Source organism: Natrix helvetica (genome assembly GCF_964273705.1).
Source record: "Natrix helvetica genome assembly, chromosome: 1".
Classification (NCBI taxonomy): domain Eukaryota; kingdom Metazoa; phylum Chordata; class Lepidosauria; order Squamata; family Natricidae; genus Natrix; species Natrix helvetica.
The window spans coordinates 242,601,958-242,623,248 of record NC_138548.1 but is presented as its reverse complement, the minus strand read 5'-3'; the positions used below and the strand labels follow the sequence as shown (position 1 = coordinate 242,623,248).

Genomic DNA, 21,291 nt, shown 5'->3' with positions numbered 1-21,291 from the left:
TTTTATGCTCAATAGGCTTTATTTCTAAGTAAACATATTAAGAATTACATCAGTGGTGGAGCCCGGCGTCCTCCACATGAATGTGTGCGGTGTGCGCGCACACGTGTGCAGCACGCGCATGCATCTTACCGTCCAGCGACACCTCTGCAATGCTCCAGCTGCTTGGTGGAGTGTCATGCAGGTGCTGTACGTGTCGTGTGTGGAAGCATTGAAGAGTTTAAAGACAGGTAAGGAGTACAGGCAGGCGGGTGGGCCCTCCAGAACACTGTACCAGAACGCTACACGGTGCTCCAGGCAGGCTCCGGTATGCCTGTACCAGGGCGTACTCCCAGCAACCCACCACTGAATTATATTCTAATGTATATATTACCTTTATAAAAAACATGCAATAATTATATATTCCATATTTAATTTAATTTTCCGGCATCACATGCCTTGACCATCAAAAAGGCAGGAGCTATAATAATAATAATAATAATAATAATAATAATAATAATAATAATAATAATAATAATAATAATAATAATAATAATAATTTTATTTGATTAGCCGCAACCCTCTCCCGAAGGACTCGGGGCGGCGTACAATCAAACAGATAAAAAATACACATAAGACAAACATATATACAAAAGAACAGAGACATATACATATGTGCATGGAGGAGGATGGACTTAAGTGAAAGACAGTTAAAAATACAATTTAAAATCCCCTAATAAAATTACCAAATTAAAAAACCCATCAGGAGCGTTACTAAGTTATGGTCGAGCCAGGCCAGCTATTTGGAAAAGGTGGGTCTTGAGCTTGACACGGAAGGAGCGGAGGTCAGTAGTAGTCCTAATATCCGGGGGGAGGTCATTCCACAGGGCTGGGCCCGCCACAGAGAAGGCTCTGCTCCTAGGCGCCGCCCCATGGCACTGTCTGGTAGACGGCACCTGGAGAAGTCCCTCTCTGTGCGAGCGGATGGGTCGTAGGGATGTATGGGGCAGAATACGATCCCGCAGGTAACTAGGTCCTGAGCTATAGACCTTACTGGCTAGAAGGTAAAAGGTTTCATCATGGAGATACAAAATGTGCTAGGATATGTGTTCTGACCCCCCTCTCCACGCCTGTGAATAAACCAGAACACTGGCTTGGATGTTTGCCACTGTTTAATTACTGAGAGAACGAATCCTTTGGTTGAGGACCCAGACAACTCACGTTCAATAGAGCAACCCAGATAATTCAAATGAAGCAGCGCAGATAGTCCAAACGAACAGACACGGCTAGAATACACAGATAGATTTTCTTAACTACTAATTCGAACGGTTGTTTCCTGCAAATGTCCCCTCCCAACGCCTCACCTATAATCTCTCTTGGGAGGGGCCAATCCACAACCACCTGTGCTTAATCATCTTCTGTGAGTCTGCCTATGGAGTTGCTGCTTCCGTTTCTCAGCCCTTCTCAATCTAGCATCAGGGACAAACTGCCTTTGATCCTCCCCACTGCTCCATGCCTCAGGTGCCTCCTGGTGGCCAACCACCCTCTCTGGTCCCTGCTCTGAGTCTGAACCCTGCACAGGGTCCTCCACATCGTCCAGGGCAGACTCATATGGTTCCTCGCTATCTGAATCCATCAGCAGCTCAACCGGATCCTGCTGGGCCACAACAGATATGTAATGTGATGTGTTTAAGTACCTGTGGGGAAATGCCCCAACTCTAATAAAATTTGGGAGGATCAAAGGTTGGCTACTCTTGAAGCCCTGCTTTATATTTTAAATGATTATTTGAAACAAACATTCTGAGCAAAATAAAGGTTTTCAAACTGACATGCTGGTGTTGAGAAGACTCCTGAAGACTTTTGAATAGCCAAGGAAATAAACAAATGGATCCTTGTACAAATCAAACCAGCGTTCTCACATGAGGCACAAACAACCAGATGCTAATTATTTGACTTCAGACACATTATGCAAAGACCCATCTTTCTTGGAAAAAGGTGTAATGTTGGGAAGGTAGAAGGAATGAGAAAAAGAAGATGATCAACAAGGTGGACAAATTCAATTGCAGTGGCAATAGATGCACTGTGGGAAGGCCTGAAGGATTAAGTGAGGGACAGATAGTCTTGGAAAAAAATCTACCTAGATGATTGCTAAGAATTGTGCCAACCTGATCATATAGCATTAATTATTCAATCTGACACATATTTTTGTCAACTGTTCTATAAATTGCTGAAAAAATGGTTGATTGTGAGTTACACATTGATCTTTCTTAGTGACCTGATCCTGCTTAGTTTCCGAATCCAGACAACTTTGAACATGTGATGCCATTTACCAAGAATGAACTCTTTTTGGAATGAGACTAGGGGCACACTTGGCCTGCATCCAAAACTGGGTGGAACCAGAAAGGATTTTCAACGTCTATCATATTAACATGACAATGTGGTGACAAAGCTTAGGCTGGCTCTGGGGATTGTAATTAAGGTTTCGGAAGGGAGCATATATTGCTCACCACCAGTGGTGTATTAACCATTAAGCAGACTAAGCACATGCGTAGGGCACCAGGCCCAAAGGGGGCCCCACAAAGTTGAGAAAGAAAAAAAAAAACAATGAAGATTTGTACAGTGTGTACAAAGGAAGAGGGCACCAAGATTTGTCAGTGTTTAGGGCACCAGTGAGCCTTAACCCGCCGTTGCTCACCACAGTCTAAAGAGATAGAGGGAATGCCATTTGAAAGAAATCAAAGAATAAAACCATAATGAAACATTGGCCAAAAAAAAGAGATTCTATTTAGTGCCAAGAGATATTGGGAGTATACAGTGTTTACTTTTTTGAAAATGGATGCATACCTCAATCCCTTCAATCTCCTCAAGGAATCTTCCACTGACAGACACTAAGGCATCTTCAGGCCATTCGTGAAACCAGTCAATAGCTGTGCAGTTTACTACAGCAGGGAATTTTCTGGCCCTCACACGGAGAGTAGATCCCACAGGAGAGAAACATAGGATTACCTGGGGAGGGAGTGAAGACCCATCAATGGGCACAATCACTACTATTAATTACTTAAGAGCTTTTACTACTCAAATGTTATTGGGGAGTCCCTGTAAATCTCTGTATATCAAATTTACATTTGAAAAATGCTCTCCCTATTAGAGTGGATACTGTAGATATTCCTGCCTTCATTTGTACAATACCCAAAGGTTGGCTAAAGAATTTTCATATTTCACATGACACAAAACCATAGTTACTGTTTTTTTTACATCAACAGCCCCACTCAAAAGATTAAATGTCCTCTCCTTCCATCAGTCATGCAATAATAAAGAATATTAATTTGGATATTATTAGTTATACACACATTTGACATTTCCTTTAAGGGTACAAGGTAGAGTGCATCTTCCATCTGTTTCAATTTAATGTTCACAAAAATCTTGTGAGGTAGGTTAGGCTGGGAATGAGGGCAATATTTGCTCATTGTTAACCCATAAACCATGGTTTACAAACCCCAGTGCCTTCATTTCATAACACTTTGCACAAACCAACAAACCACATGATTGTGTAAGCTAGTATGTTGAACCTGGCAACTGGTTAGCCAAAACAATTTGTGGCCGAATAGAATTTGAACTCTTCCAACTTCTTACCTTTAATTGTTTTCGGACTTTGTCAATGAAAAATTTCCAGGCGTTTTCACGAGTGTCCGGCAAGCCCATAGATTTTACCTGAGGCCTCATGGAGCTAATAATATTTTCCACTTCATCATCCTGAAATAGCCCTGGAATCTCACCAGATGCCAAAAGATCATTGATCAAAACCAAAAACTGCTCTTCAGCAACCTGTGAGTCTGTCATAAGGAAAACAGTAGGCGTATTCTTCACCGCAGATTTGATGTACTGGGAGGCCAGATCAGCCTGAATCACAGAACAAATACTTGTCAGTTTAGCATCCTTTCTATTTCGTTTCAAGAGTGAACAATTTAAAAAAATGTCGAATTTCATGTAGAAAACTTTCCCATAGTATTATGAAAGCTGGTTAATGATGTTGAAAGCATCATTATGTAAAAGCAACCACCATGTTCCCCAATGGTCCTGAGGTATCACCCAAAGGTGGGTTTTGACCGGTTCGGCCAGGTTCAGCCGAACTGGTAGTGGAATTCAGGCTTGGGTCGCCAGAACCGGCAGTGACCCATGCCTGCCACCTCCCCAAATGCCACTTGAGGACCGCCATTTTGGATTTTCAATTGTTCTGTGCATGCACGCAGAACAATTTACATTGAACAGTGCATGCACGAGCTGCGGGTGTCTGGCATGCACACACGTTGCACGTGGGTTGCAAACTGGCAGCAACACCGGCAGTAACCCACCCCTGGTGTCACTCTTGTATTTATCAGACAGGCAAGCACAATGCAGCCTTTCCTGACCCAGGGCTCTCCAAATATGTTGAGAATACATCTTTCAGAACTCCGAACATGGAAAAGAAAACGATGACTGGTAAGCTTGGAAATTTTATTCCTGAGACACCGAGAAGGCATCAGGTTTGGACAGGCTATTCTGGAGTATTATCTCTGTACACAGATCAGGACCGAAATACAATGTTTGAGGCCAAAATCCAAAATAAATTAGCATATAAAATGCATAAATGGCTTAATTCCACAAACACACTGCAGGGGCCATTGTGGTATAGGAAGGGTTAGGATGATATGCATGAAAACAATCTCCTATCACATCCCAACCAGCTTCTTGTTTATGGCAGGGATATGCAACCTGCATAACTCATGCCCCATGCAATTCTCTAATCCTGTTTTCTCAGCCTCATGCACAGTAACCCTGTGCCGATATAAAAATGAGGACATTAGGCAATGCAGGTGTGAGTCTGGGAAATTCCACAATATTAATTGATATTAAGGCTCCTCCAGCCAGAACACATCATTCCCTGTCTTTCAAAAAGAAAATAATCATTTCTGGATCCACCCTTTTGGTGATGTTCACATGTCCCTGTCATGCTCCCGGCCATAAAAAAAAGATAGCTATCCCTGTCTAAACCTCTGAAGGCCTTATCTCAATCTTCTCAACAACCTAAGTAAAACTAATTCCTCTTTTATATTCCTTGATGCTTCCTGTTTTATATTCCTGTGTTTCTTCTGTAGCTCCCTACTGTCCATCCTAGGTAGAAAGATCTCACGTTTCTGTCTTTAGAAGCATGCATGTCAGGCCTGCAGCCATCTTTTCTTTTGGATCTTTGACTTCCCATACTTTCTATTATTCTACTATGCATTTTCTATTGTGGGAAAGTGGAAGGGGGAATTGTATAGAGTTAGATGCTATGTAGCCATGACAAAATTCTTTCTAGAAAGCCAAGGTCATCCTTTGTCTTTGCACCTCTGGACCTGACCGGACCTAGATGGGTGGAACTGCCAGCATGGAAGTGGAAGATTGGACCATGTGATAGACTTGTGGGTGTGGGGGCAAGATCATGAACTTTCAACTGGGTGGGGAAAACCAGGAAGCTTTCAGATTTGGGTTTTCCCAGATGTGCCAACATGGCTCTCTTAATAAATTGGAACTTTGAGCAATACTTTGCCTTGGACTCTAATTTACTTTTGGATGCTATTTGGAACCCTGACAGTATGCCTATAACACATGGCATCGCAGCACACTGATAATGATAAACTCAGAAATGTTGATTTGATTACAATGTATAACTTGTCAGGTAGCTGGACCCAGCATTTATCTTCCATTTTAGGCCTCTTCATACCATTTTTGAAGTTTGCTGATATATACCTGGACAAATTGTCCTCACCTTGAGATCTGGAATGCCATAACCCTTCTTCAAAGTGATCTGAAAGACATCCAGGGAGCTAATATAGGCAGCCAGTCGAGACAGACTTTGCTTGCCACTGCCTCCAACCCCCACAAGCAAAGCATTGCCTCTGGGAGACTCTAGGATGCGATTGATCCTACAGACATGTGACACAGCATCTTCAAACAGCACCTGCAGTAGACAAGAAGGCCTGTTCCTAGTTTTGACCCAACAACATGGAAACAACCAAAACAATAACATTAGATTCTACCTCTCCTTGAGCAGGCAAAGCTGAATGGCATTTTAAACAGTGAACAAAGCAGAAATTGTAGTACTGTATAATTCTCAAGATAGGGAAAATCATTTAACACCCGACTCCACTCACAACAAGGAAAGCAAAACAAAACAAAACAAAACAAAGCAAAACATGGAGACTCTTCTGAGTTCCATCCAGAGGTGGTATTCAAAAGGTTCTGACCAGTTCTGGAGAACTGGTAGTGGACATTTTGAGTAGTTTGGAGAACCAGTAAATACCACCTCTGACTGGCCCCACCCCCATCTATTCTCTGCCTCCCGAGTCCCAGCTGATCAGGAGGGAATGGGGATTTTGCAGTAACCTTTCCCTGCCACGCCCACCATCCCACGCCCACCAACCCACATCACGCCCACCAAGCCACGCCCACAGAACCGGTAGTAAAAAAATTTGAATCCCACCACTGGTTCCATCCACTTTGTTTCACCCTTCCCAGCCAATAGTGGCCTTTTGGGGCGGGGAGACACGTGACTATATCTTAATTGTAGCATCAGGTTTACTCATGCTTATTCTCATCCTAATCTGAACCATATTCTAATTGATGTTTCTAGATTCTGGGAATAAAAACAGTCCATACAACATTTTTATCTTGGCCACTGACCCATCCTCCAATTTCCATCATCTAATTTATGGTTGTGCCTATTAATTATTCATCAACTCCAAACTCTAACTTCATTCTCATTAGTCTCAACCTTTTAAAACTATGGATATTTGGCAGGATCCCAAGGAATCATGATTTTGTTCCCCTTATTTCATCTTTTTAAAGACCAGGAGCCCCCAAAATTTAGCAGTGCCTGTAAAATTACAGAATTATTCAAACATGTCTCAGAATTCACTAAGTATGAGATTACTGTAATGGGGGAAAGAAAAGAAGGAAATACGGTAAACAATAACAACAAAAAGAAAACTCTACTTGGTTAGGGCATAAAGGTATTTGGGTAATGTGATGGAGCCTATCATGTTTAACATAATTTTTTCCACCATCGGTGAATGCTACGACCAGAAGCACTTTTCTATGATTTAGGGGTCGCTGTGTTATATCCTTTTGATGCAAGAGCTTGTTCCAGCTCGAAGAAGCAGGAAATAAAATCAATAGGGAAGACTAACCTAAATAAAAATAATGTCTTTACTAGAAAGAAGCAACTTTTTCTCCTCCAAATGTTTACATTTTGGGCTAGAACTGCTAAACCTCTAAGCCACCATACTGTAGTTAATGAGCTGTGGTGATGCAGTGGTTAGAATGCAGTATTGCAGGCAAATTCTGTCCCCAGCCAGGAGTTTGATCCTGATGGGGCTTGAGATTGGCATTCTTTCAAAGTCAGTCAAATGACGACCCAGATTGTTAAAGGCAATATGCTGACATTATAACTGTTCAGATAGAGCAGTATAAGTGCTATCGCTAATGACTTTGTATTATGGAAATTGTAGCACAGCCATCCGTTAGTTTAGCCTTGCTTCATGGGCTCAGCAGCAGCATTCTCTCTCTGGCTCAGCTCCAGTTTCACTTACCAAATTCATCACTGCATTGACCTCATTGTAGCTATCCAAGGCTTCCACAAGCAATTTATTCAAACTCTGTATATTGGAAACAGGAAAATACTTTGGATCTCCAATGCCTTGAGCAAAGTGGCAAAAAATGTTGGGCTTTGCAAAGATAATATTTTCACCCAGATCCTGCAAAACAAAACAAAACAAAACAATGCATCAGGCTGAAGCTACTTTTTACCCACTCATCCGCTGCTTTTTAATCTTGGATTTATTTGAAACATCTAAGACAACGTTTGGGATTAATTATCTAGGGCTAGCCTGCAAGTAAAGCCTGGAGAGTTATTTTGACAGAAGATAAATTTTAAAAAGTTAGCACCTGGGAGCTGGGCTCTTTGCTCAACCTAGACCAGTGGTAAAATCTAATTTTTTGCCACTGGTTCTTGGGGCGTGGCTTAGTGGGGAGGGGTCATGTGACTGAATGGGTGCTGTTAGATATTCATTCTAACTACCATGGTTTCCACCAAGGTCCTCTGTTCCGGCGGGAACAGAGGTTCAATCCTATTGGTTGAGAGGTCTGACAGCTCCCTATAAAAGGGCTGCTGTCAGACCAAGCAGTAGCTGGATTGTACATACTATTACTTGTTAAATAAAGAGTTGTTGTTGCCATAAGCCTGAGTCTGCCTTCTCAATACCCAATCTAACACTGGCGACGAGGATGGGATCGGAAGGCAAACAGGCGAAAAAGAAAAACAGCGAAATCCAGCAAGTAGATCCAGCCCGGAGCTCTCGGTGCGGCATTGAGCGACCATTTTGAGCGGCAAAACTCGAATTGCCCTCTATACGAAAATGGCCATGCACGCCCCGCCAACTCCGTTTGACCCGGTGGCCGAACACTGGGAATCGTACATGTTACGATTCGAATGCTTCCTCGAGGCAAACGATCTCATGGGCGTCTCTGAAAGCCGAAAGAAAAACCTCTTTCTGGGGTACTGCGGCTGAGAGGTTTTTGAAACAGCAAAGAACCTGTCGGAGCCAACCCCGCTCCAAGCGGTTCCCTGGGCGGCATTACAACAGACTTTGAAAACCCACTATGCACCCAAACCATCGAAGCACGTTCGCCGCCACAAATTCAATATTAGGCACCAGAGAGAGGGCGAATCAATCAATGAATACATGGCGGCGCTTCGTAAGGCAGCCGCCTATTGCGAGTTCCGTGACCTGGACGACTTAATATTGGACCGCATAATCTGCGGTGTGCGGGACATCTACAGAGAAGATTGCTTGCCAAATCAAATCTATCTCTGCAGATCGCACTCGATGGGGCCAGAGTGTCCGAATCAGCAGACAAGTCAACGGAGACCTTGCAGCGTCAACAAAAGGTGCCACAAGCCGCTCAGAAACAAACCTGCGTCCACCAAGAGGCTGCAGAGCCTGAGCGCTCTGACAGTGAAGAAGATGACGGCTACTGCGCACGAAGCCGGTGCGAAAATTCAACTCGCATTTGCCGCCTTGCGAAAGCTGTGGAGGAGACTATGCCCGGTCTACTTGCCGCTTCCGAGACACAACTGGTCAGCATTGCGAATGAAAGGGGCACATTGCCAAAGTGTGCCGGAGTGAATTCCCTGCCACCACATGGCAGCCTAAAACTACTCCAAACCGCAAACAGAGGCCCAGCACAGGGGCCTGGCAGAAACCACAAGGGCGCCCAGAGAGAGAAACCAAGGTCACCTATCACACTGCGATAGGACAAGTCCGCACCAGGCGGCCAAAAAAGCTGAAGATCACTGTCCCCATAGAGGACGCTCCCTGTGAGTTGGAGATAGACTGGATCATCATTAACGATCATGTCATGGTCGACCCTGAAGCAAGCCATTATGAGCTTGAAAAAGCAGCATCTTCGCACCCCTGACATCAGCCTACGAGACTACCATGGGAATCAAGTTCCCATCGTAGGCCAGGGCACCTTCCAGGTGAAATTCAAGGAATTCTGCACAAAACTTCCCATGACCGTGGCCAGCAAAAAACTGCAGAGCCTCCTGGGGCTTGATTAGTTCCAAGCCCTGGGGTTGGAAGTGACCAGAATCAATTCCATGAAGTGAGACGGCACTGAGGCCATATTTAAGGAGTTTGAAGACGTCTTTGGTACCAGTCTCGGTATATGGGGACACCAATCTTTTTTAGTTTGGACCCCAACATAGCGCCGATTAGGCTAAAACCCAGGAGAGTACCTTTCGCTTTCAGCCCTAAAATTGACAGGGAAATTGACAAGCTCATGAGCCAGGGAATCCTAAAACCAGTCGACCATGCTTGCTGGGAGACCCCTATTGTGACCCCAGTCAAGCCTAATGGGTCAGTCCGCATCTGCACAGACTATAAATGTACAATTAACAACACGCTACAACAAAGCGCATACCCTGTACCCATTGTACAACACCTACTACATTCGCTAGGCCCAGGAAAATTTTTTGCGAAATTACACATGGAGCAGGCATACCAACAGTTTCCTGTAGATGGCACTACAGTGGAGGCTCAAACCATTGTGATGCACAGGGGTGCATTCAAATGCCACCGACTGCAATTTGGAGTTAGTATCGCCCCTGGACTGTTCAAAAGTGTCATGGAACAGCTTTTGCAGGGGATACCAGGAGTCGTCCCCCATTTCGATGTCATCTTGGTATCAGCTGCAAACGAGGCACAACGTTTAAAATGAGTTTGAATGGTTTTGGCCAGAATTAGAGAAAAAGGCCTCCGGCTCAAAAAAGAAAAATGCAAAATTAATGTACCAAGGGTTGAATTCCTTGGGTACATGATCAATGGCTCTGGGATTCACCCGATATCACAAAAAATAAAAGCAATCCAGGAAGCCCCCACACCTTGCACTCAAACCGAGCTGCAGGCGTTCCTCGGGCTCCTTAATTTCTACAGTGTCTTTCTTAAACAGAAAGCCACCGTTGCTGAACCGCTCCACCATCTCCTGGCCAAGAACGCAAAGTGATCCTGGGGCAGAGCCGAGGCTACCGCATTTGCCGTGATCAAACAACTACTGACAGCTGACTCCCTTCTAGTCCAGCACAGCCAGACCCTGCCGTTGGTGTTAACCTGCGACGCATCTCCATTCGGCATCGGCGCTGTCCTCAGCCACCGAGCCACAGAGGTTCAATCCTATTGGTTGAGAGGTCTGACAGCTCCCTATAAAAGGGCTGCTGTCAGACCAAGCAGGAGCTGGATTGTACATACTGTTACTTGTTAAATGAAGAGCTGTTGTTGCCATAAGCCCATGTCTGCCTTCTCAATACCCAATCTAACAGGTGTGGCCAACTTTTTTTCACTTTTTAAAGCATTTTTTTTTCCTGCCGGTTTGGGCGCATAAGCAGGAAAAAAATTGCTTTAAAAAGCGGGGGGAAAGCTTCCGACAATCGCGTGGCTCACAGCTGAGCCATGCGATCCTCGGAAGCTTTTTTTTTAAACTACTGGTTCACAGAACCAACGACAATTGTCCCTCCCGGTTCGGTTGAACTGGCCCAAGCCGGGCAGATTTCACCCCTAACCTAGACACAACATTTTTTCCTAATTCAATGAAGCCTCTGAAAACCCGCATACGGCCTTTTAAAGCAAGCATATTCCTATATCAAATTAATTAACATTTAACTACTGGTATTGGGAAAGTACATCCTGGTTGAGTCCAAAGTCACTTTTGAATGTCAGCTGGAGGAAGAGAAGAGGGTAGAGGTAAAGAAGTAGCATCAACAGTTCCTTCACCTCAAAGAATTTCTTGCAATTTGCTGTCATGACCCGGGTATAGGTCTCTTGATCTTTATCTTCCACAAGTTTGTCATAGTAAACCCTCTCTGCTTCATGCAGCCACAGCCGGACCAGGTCTGATGGTATTTTGAGGCACTCGTGAGTGGAGAACAGGAGTCCCTGGCAGAGACAAAAGGATCAGGGTTGCTTTCTCCTTGGTATGTTACTAAGGCAGGACATTTCGGTGACATTTAAAGTCCTATATGAGCTAAGATGGAATAAAGGAGACACCTGCAGACTTCAAATCTATGTATTCTTTGACTGAGGCGGGATTGAGCATTGTTGCTGAAATTGCAAGCATCTCTTTTGGGTGAAATTTCTCTTTGACATTTTCCAAGGTCTTAAGAAATGAGGGGTTGTGGTCACTCTGCCCTAAAATGCTCAGGCTGAAGTTGACACAATGAGCCTTGTAAGCATGATAATAAGCACAGTAAAGATGGTAACAAGAAAAAAAAGAGGAAATGGTTGAATAATATTCTGAGTATAAATCTCTGTTTATCTCTCCCCCTCCTACTACTGTATATACATACGTGGGTGTAGATGGGGAGATGGATTTCATACCTATCCCCACAAAGGACAAGGATGCATCATAACCGATGCTTGACAATATACTCCCATGGTCTATTTCCAATTACCTCAGAAAGATCCACAATTTCTGATTTCTTTGACCTAATCTATTGTTGCAGCCTCCATATGAGTCAGTGAAAAATGTTCTGTCATGATAATACTTTCTCGGAAAAACAATTCTCTTAAGGATTTGTGCTCAATCTTTTAATATAGATCAGGGGTGTCCAAACTTGGGAACTTTAAGCCTTGTGGACTTCAACTCCCAGAATTCCCCAGCCAGTCCACAAGTCTTAAAGTTCCCTAGTTTGGACACCCCTGATATAGATAATGTTTCCAAGCTACATACCGTTGACTAACAACTAATTTGGTAGTATATTGTATTATATGTGCCAATCTAACTTGAGCCGTTGTGTTTGCAATGCCACATCAGTGAAACTCAGACAAGGAAAGACTATAAAAAATAAATAAATTCCTTGTTTGAGTTTTAAGATATACAGACCGCTGTAAAGTAAAAGTAAAGTTATTAATGATGCTGTTGTATAGGCTGTTGTAGGTATATTTTAATCTATGTAAATCTATCTTAGCAAAGTACATATTTATTAATTCATATACAGTATATGCAAAACTTTGCATGCAAACAGTCACCAGAGAACATGTTTGCAAAAAAATATTTTAAGAATTGGGAGAGAAGTTGATGTTTTCTCAGGTTATTTGCAGATATGTTTATCTTTCAATATATTTATGTGGAAGGTCATGACTAAGTAATTCAAATATGCATTATTAAGAAAGATATATTCAGATGATTATAAAAGGCAAAAGCAACTTCAGCAATTCTAAATGAACTCAAAATGGTCCTCTGCTCACCAGGGCTTTTATATGTTGATTTTGGATTTAAGAGAGGTGATAGACTGCCATCTATCCAAGATGATGCCATATCCTAATATATACCAGCTTTTCCTGGATCAGGACATTAATGATATAGTATGGTATGGCATGGCATTGGATTGCATTCTATTCCATTCACTCCTGTTGTCTATTCTATTCTATTCTATTCTATTCTATTCTATTCTATTCTATTCTATTCTTTTTCAACTTAGTGCCCTCTAGATATAAAGGGTTAAAATGGAGGGTAACAGTGTGAAAAAAATATGTTGTATACATTCATACTGGTCATACAATGAGCAGTCATAATAAACGAAGAAGAACGTTATATCCTATAATAAGAAAAAAATTCTAAAATACAAGATAATATCAGAAATCTTAAAGCCAGAGTAGGAATATCTTAATTCAGACAGAAGCCCTGTGGAACAGTGATGAGATTCCAAAAAAATTACTACCGGTTCTGTGGGCATGGCTTGGTGACATGGTTTGGTGGATGACATGGTTTGGTGGATGTGACAGGGGAAGGATTTTGTAAAATCTCCAATTCTTCCCGATCAGCTGGGACACGGGAGGCAGAGAATAGATGGGGTGGGGCCATTCAGAAATTGTATTTACAGGTTCTCTGAACTACTCAAAATTTTCACTACCGATTCTCCTGAACTGATCAGAACTTGCTGAATACCACTTCTGCTGTGGAAGTGTCCTTTGATTAATGGAATGTGATAATTGTGGAAAGTCTTACCCTCAAGAATTCATACAGCAGTCTAGTTCTAAGGCTATTTTCTTTAATATGATAGGGCAAATTAGCAATTGTAACAATACTAACATGGACAAAGGAAACTCTCTAGGTTCAGTTCATTTGGCCAATTTTATTTTATTAAATTGACTGTATCGAAAGACATACATGAGAGGTAGCAGCTTGGTTCCTCCTTATATCCACTAATTTTACCATCCCTTACTACATATTGGCCATGCTGACTGTGGCTTGTGAAATCTAAAACCCTGAATATCTCAAGGAAATTGAGTTCACAATTTCTAGCATTTATTATAATATAGCTTCAAAGAAATGGTTCACAAACAAGTGACTTGTGTGGTGTCATTTTTATTCCAAGATATTGGAAAATTCATACATACCAAAATACAAAAATGATATTGTACCTGGAATATATTTGAGAGATCCCGGAGATTGAAAACGTAGTGAAATTTTATGGCCGTAGGAAGAAATGTTGATGTAATTTTTTGATGTAGACCTGTTATGAAGAAACATGCCATAATCATACCAAAAAAGCATGGAGTTGCTTGGGATAAGAAACAGGTTATTCATGATTAATTCCTCAGTCAGGATCAACAAAAAACAATGGAATGGGTTGATCTCCAAATTGTTTAATTAAATATGTAGGACTCTTGCAAAGCCTTGTCAGTTTTACAATCCAATAGAGGTTTCATAACACCTACAAACTCACCTAACTAGAATAATTTAACAACACTAAGTGGAAGTTGAGTAAACCCAAATCAACAAAAGATGGCAGTTCCAAAGAAAAATGATAATGATGTGGTAGCATCCAAGGCAGGAAGTACCTGTGACAATCATGCCAGGCAAAATTCCATCCCAGTGATTCAGTCAGTTGTACCTTTTTCCCCAGGCAAAATACACTATTGGCTAACCATTGCCCCCATTTCCCAAACATTCTTTGCACAAAGAGATCTGAATCTGAAAACCTTCAGCATCATGCAGGTTACAAATATGAATAAGATGCCAAGGGGTAGAACATTAATGGGAAAACCTGTTTTAGTTCATGCTGGTTTTTCTGCAGTGCTTACCCAGAGCTGCCGAAACAAGCTGTTGGGTAACCTTCTGGACGACCATTGAGACATTTCGAACGGCCAAGTGCTGTCCTAAGATAGTACTGTAGATGGACATTAGGGCATCCTGACCTGGGAAACTCACCGCAAACACACAGAAGTGCCTCTACAAACAAAACACAATTTACAACATCCTGCAATGCTGCTAGGTAGGTCTCTTAACAACATCAACCAAAAAAACCCTCTAAATTTAGGCCTCCCACTTTTTCTGCTCACAGTTTAGTCTTTTTTTTTAAAAAAAAGCAACGACCGTAATGTAAGAAAGACGGTCTTATTTTTCACTGAAATCACCAAAGTACCACGTCTCCCTCTATTAGGTACCTGGAGCCTGGAATCAATAGTGAAGGATCCAGAGGTTGGGTTCATACAGGCAACATACTGACAGTTGTGGATATCCTTTAAGGTCAATTTGTTTCTATCATACCTAATGGGAAGAAGCAAATTGGTGAGCATTATACTGACCCAATATTTTTGAGAAAGCGATGCTGCACTATTCCCTTACACTTAAGATCGTCTTCCTGTCTTTTATACAAAATGAACAAGGAATGAAGGGCTTTGATGTCTTTTCATTTAAAAAAAAAAAAGCACAACTAAGTTTTAAATAACACATCTATCAATGAAAATATTGAGCTTAATCTACAAGTAGGAGACAAGATGGCCTATATCTTTAAACACGCAGGCATCATATTGATAGCCTGCAATATGCATAGCATAGCATAGCGTTCAAACGATATCATCTCTATAATACATTAATGCATTGCAATGCATTACATTACAATATATTATAATATTGTATAATATAATAATAATAGAAAACACAAAAGATTCAACTTGAAGGTTAGTTGCTTTTTTTTGCATGAGGTTCTCTGTGAGCCTATCCTTTAGCCATACAGCCATAGTAATTATCAAGGAAAAAAATGTATTTATACCAATGGCCATGATCCATGTGCTGCCGGATCAAGGTATGAGGAGCCACAGTGCCATATTTGTCAACTTCTGGCATGTTCATATCATCTATGAAGTAAATCAGCTTCTTGGTACCAGGGGGCCCAAAATTACGCCCTGATTTCTTCTCCAGAGGCTTCTCCAGAATAGCTGTGCAAACAGAAGACCATTAATCAACAGATGGCATTGGACCTTATCTAAATGATCTGGTCAAATGTCCTTCCATCTCATGCACAAGTTCCAAAGTGAAAGTTAGTTATGTAATGTTCTTGAGGAAGGCAGCTTTTCTTCAGTGCATCAAAGTCTTAACAGAGGAGGCAGGTAACCTACCTCCTCTGTAAGACTTTGTAAGTTATCATTACCTAAATGATAACTTGAAAACACCTTGATGCAAGGAACAAGAAGTCCCGAATCAGTTCCATTAGTACAGGCAGACCAGTTAAAATACCTTTTCTCACAACCTGTCTAGGATGCAGATATACACATGCTGTGCTGAATAATGGCAGTGGAAAAGAGCAGGAGTCTCCTTCTCAAATAGCAAGTATAATAGCAAGAGATGGTTTGCACCCATCCAAGAAAGGGACTGAGTTACTTGGCATTTAATTCACAGATTTTCTAGATAAACATTTAAACTGAACAGCGGGGACAGAGAATTAATTGATACAGAACATTTCTGTCCCCAGCAATCTAAAATTCATAGGGTTATCAGTGTGTGTAACATAGATGTTTGTGCGTGTAAGATTATCACTCCTCCTGTCAAGCAAAACCAAGCATTTAATAGTGAGTGCCATACCATGTGCATGAATCATACAAGTGGCAAGAAAATAGGGGCAGTCAGGCACAACACAGGTTATGTAGACAGTAAACACAGGGTCAATCAAAATGGACTCAAATGTCTATACACCAATCCACAGAGTATGAGAAATAAACAGGGTGAATTAGAAACTCAAGTAAATGAGGGCGGATACGATATTGTTGCCATTACAGAAACTTGGTGGGATGAAACCGACAAATGGAACATACAGCTAGAAGGATTTCAATTATTTAAAAGAAATAGACCAAATAAAAGAGGAGGTGGAGTTGCACTATATATAAGAAATAACTACATCTCTACAGAAATAGAGCACAACAATGATGAGGACTATCTTGAAAGCATTTGGGTCAATATTAAAGGTTGTGGAGGAAATGACATTGCCATAGGTCTATACTACAGGACACCCAACCAAGTAGAGGAAGTAGATGAACTTTTTGCTAGTCAGCTAACTAAGGTATGTAGGAAGCACACTGCAATAGTAATGGGGGATTTTAACTACCCTGACATCAACTGGGAAACAAACTCCACACCAAGTGAAAGATCCAACAGGTTCCTAACAAACCTAGCAGACAACTTTGTTTTCCAAAAAGAAGAGAAGGGAACAAGGGGGTCAGCTATATTGGACTTAATTCTCACTAACAGAGAGGAAATGATAGAAGGTGCTGAAGCCACAGGAACCCTGGGGGCAAGTGACCATGCAATATTGGAATTCAACATTATGAAAACACAAGTAGTAGAACAAAGTCAAACTAGAGTCTTGGACTTTAAGAGAGCTAATTTCAATAAACTTAGAGAGAGCTTGGGAAGAATTTTATGAATGAGAATCCTCAAGGGGAAAACAACTCAAGAAGCTTGGGAAATTTTGAAAAATGAGATTACAAAAGCCCAGTGTAGCACAATACCAATGAAGAAGAGAAATAACAGCTCCCAAAAGAAAACAGCATGGCTGCATAAAGAACTCTCTGACAAATTGAAAGACAAAAAAGGTAAGTATAAAAAGTGGAAGGAGGGGGACATAACAAAGGCAGAATATCAGCAAATAGCCCGAGCCTGTAAAGATGAAGTGAGGAAAGCTAAGGCTCCCAATGAAGAAAGGCATGCCACAAAAGTAAAAAAATAACAAAAAAAGCTTCTTCCAACATGTTAAAAACAAGAAAAAAGTTAAGGAAACAATTGGTCCATTTCTGGGAGAAAGTGGCAAGAAGATGACAAGCAACAGGGAGAAAGCAGAACTATTTAATTCATTTTTTGCATCTGTTTTTACACAAAGGGATAAAACAGTCCAACCTATCAAAAACAGCACCACAAAAATCAGATTAGGAACATGAAATAGGGAAGAAAATGATAAGTGAGCACCTGTTTACCCTAGACGAGTTCAAATCACCAGGACCGGATGGATTACACCCCAGGGTTCTGAAGGAACTGGCAGACGAGATCTCAGAAACCTACTCTTCAACATCTTCATCAATAATTTGGGTGAGGGAATAAATGGGGAACTCATCAAATTTGCAGATGACACCAAGCTGGCAGGAATAGCCAACACTCCAGAAGATAGGCTTAAGATACAGAAGGATCTTGACAAACTTGAACATTGGGCACTATCTAATAAAATGAAATTCATTGGTGAAAAGATAAGGTTCTACATTTAGGCAAGAAAAACGAAATGCACAGGTACAGTATAAGTGGTACCTTGCTCAATAGTAGTAACTGTGAGAGGGATCTTGGAGTCCTAGTGGACAACCATTTGAATATGAGCCAGCAGTGTTCAGCAGCTGCCAAAAAAGCCAACACAGTTCTAGGCTACATAAACAGAGGGATAGAATCAAGATCACGTGAAGTGTTAATACCACTTTATAATGCCTTGGTAAGGCCACGCTTGGAATACTGCATTCAGTTCTGGTCGCCACGATGCAGAAAAGATGTTGAGAATCTAGAGAAGAGCAACAAAGGTGATTAGGAGACTGGAGGCTAAAACATATGAGGAACGGTTGCAGGAACTGGGTATGTCTAGTTTAATGAAAAGAAGAGCCAGGGGAGACATGAGAGCAGTGTTCCAATATCTCAGGGGTTGCCACAAAGAAGAGGGAGTCAAACTATTCTCCAAGGCAACTGAGGGTAGAACAAGAAGCAATGGATGGAAACTAATCAAGGAGAGAAGCAACTTAGAACTGAGAAGAAATTTCCTGACAGTTAGAACAATTAATCAGTGGAACAGCTTGCCTCCAGAAGTTGTGAATGCCCCAACACTGGAAGTCTTTAAGAAGATGTTGGATAGCCATTTGTCTGAAATGGTATAGGGTTTCCTGCCAAGGCAGGGGGTTGGACTAGAAAACCTCCAAGGTCCCTTCCAACTCTGGTATTGTATTGCATTGTATTATTGTATTGTATTATATTGTATTGTATTGTATTGTATTGTATCGTATCGCATCGTATCGTATCGTATCGCATCGTATCGTATCGTATCGTATTCAGTAGAGCTGAAACACTACCTGTTCCTCTTTTGATGTTCTGTAATACTATTCCCATTAGGCCTACAGCATTATCAATAGACAGAGATGGAGGGATTTGAAATCCAATTCACCAGGTGAGAATAAAGTTAAGGAATGCCATAACATTAGCAGCAGTGGTGGGATTCAGCCAGTTTGTACCTATTTGGGAGAACCACTTGTTAACTTTCTAAGCAGTTCAGAGAACTGGTTGTTGGAAGAAATCTTATTTTGTTTTTTCCCACCACTTTACAGGGTTACTCCTGTAAGGAAGACAGGAAGGAAACATTCTAGTGTTGTTTCTAGCCTAATCTTTATTGCCCTGCTTACAGAAACTGCCTCTCCAGTTAACCCTTATTACATTGTAACAGCTAAGGCGAAGTGCCCATTGACCTGAGTGATGTTGAGTTGACCACACCCACACAGTCACATGACCACCGAGCCATGCCTACCCAGCTGGTCATTAAGGCAGAGAACTGGTTGTTAAATTATTTGAATCCCACCACTGATTAGCAGTTTATGTAAGCAAACTCTACAAATGTTGGCTTGATTATGTCAGTGATGGAACTCTTTTTTCATAATTCAATAGGGTGGATTTGGACTGATAATAAAATTCTCATTATCTATCTATTCTGAAGAAATAATATTCATTTTAACAATATCTGTTCTTCCCCTTAAACACAAGGACTTTTCCCTGTATATCAATATTGGTCAATTAAGTAATATGAAATATTTAAATCAACATAGAGTGGCATTTTTTGCTGAGAACATGTACTCCAAAAGTTATTTAGGAGAGTTCACATAATATACAAAGTCTCACTTTTTATGTATTCTCATAAATGAATGAATTAAAATATTCATGTCCCAGATAATGTTGCAGGATCCAATCTGGGTCAGTCACCGGGACCCAAGGTTTAGTCCTCCGAGTTTTTTACTCATGCTGGAGTCCATCCTCAGGGAACTTCTCTCTCACCAGAATATTCCCATAAATCTTTAACAATTGCCAGTTTGTATTCTTTGCATTGAGATTACAATATGGAAACTGCTTTTCCAGAGACACAACCAAGGGGTTTGGAGAACTCGTCTGTAGCTTTGAGGGGGCTCAGATTGTGCACCCCTAATTGTTAAAAATGAAAATCCATCCAATCCCCTTACCCTGAAGCATAGCTGAAGTCGTGTAGAAGTTAAAGGGAACAGCTTGCACCATAAAATCATCCAGGTTCAGAGTATCCAGCTTGTCTCCCATCAGAACTGACTTCCCAGTGCCTGCATTCCCAACTAACATCACTGGCCATTTTTTCTCCATTAGTAAGTCCATGAAGTAACGAATCCGGATGGTTTCTGTTGTGTGGACCATTGAAGCCTGAAAAACAGACCCCCTATGAAATCTACATCAATTAAAAGAACAACAACCTGAATTGTAATTTTAAAAGAAACTGAATAATGAAATAGCTTCTAAGAAAAGAAGTATTGGTGGCTAGAGAGATCTCCCCTTGAAAATAAATGTACACACAGGCTTGGCAAAACCCAGCTGTGTTTGAATAGAATATTTGTCAGAGTTTGTTGCAGCAATCACATCCAGAAAGTGCACACGGGTAACTGATTCAGCGGGATTCATTAACTTCTCTTTATAAATAATACAACACATGAAGTAAATATACAATACCAAAAGCAGGTTTTCCAACATGGTACTAAATACAAGTAAAACACAGGCAGAGGAGAGAACAGTTTCAATTTCAGTTCAGTGCAGCAAAGCAGTTTTTTTTTGGCTCAGCACAGACTCAAAGCTGCAGAGCTAAGCCATGCCCTGGCTCCAAGCTGTTTCAGCTCCCATTGGCTGACCTTGTTACTAAACCTTATTCCAGCTCCTGAATACTACACTGACAATATTTGAAGCAAAAATATTGTGTATCTATCTCTCTACTTCTCAGAGCTAATTTTTAAAATTTAAATTTACATTAATTAATTAAATTAATGTACTGAAAATATTATTTTTTTAAAGTCAGAGGATAACTGCTCTATAAGTACAGATGATGTCGTTGCAGCCAAAGTGGAACAGTAACAACGTGTTCTCAGCCCCAGAAAAGAAAACCAGTCTTGAGTGCCAGTCCTTATATTAGCCATGTATATAAGGAAGGGATCAGGAAGCTTGAGGAAGTTCCAAATTAGTAGAAATGCAAAAATATACCTTTAAGGCAAAATTTATAAGCAAAAATATACCTTAAAGAGGGAAAATGCAAAAACCACCACGAGAACTGTGTATGTGTCATGACCACAGAATGATAAAATTGGCAAGGATGGTAGGATTGGGCCAGCCTGGAACAAGGCAACTGGAACTCTGCACATGCTCCCACTCTCATTGCTGTTG

General features: G+C 41.3%; 1 protein-coding gene across 1 annotated transcript in view; it reads right to left on the bottom strand.

Annotated features, from left to right (window-relative positions):
• The window catches only part of DNAH17 (dynein axonemal heavy chain 17), a gene marked incomplete at its 5' end in the record, with an annotated part of 137,252 nt that overhangs the window by 52,322 nt on the left and 63,639 nt on the right, over positions 1-21,291 (bottom strand). Inside the window, 10 exons of the mRNA XM_081936791.1 lie at positions 2,821-2,982; positions 3,610-3,876; positions 5,765-5,956; positions 7,587-7,751; positions 11,325-11,486; positions 13,974-14,065; positions 14,637-14,784; positions 15,000-15,102; positions 15,608-15,773; positions 20,079-20,286. Of these exons, the coding sequence (XP_081792917.1) occupies positions 2,821-2,982; positions 3,610-3,876; positions 5,765-5,956; positions 7,587-7,751; positions 11,325-11,486; positions 13,974-14,065; positions 14,637-14,784; positions 15,000-15,102; positions 15,608-15,773; positions 20,079-20,286 (1,665 nt within the window). The remainder of the gene's footprint in view (positions 1-2,820; positions 2,983-3,609; positions 3,877-5,764; positions 5,957-7,586; positions 7,752-11,324; positions 11,487-13,973; positions 14,066-14,636; positions 14,785-14,999; positions 15,103-15,607; positions 15,774-20,078; positions 20,287-21,291) is intronic.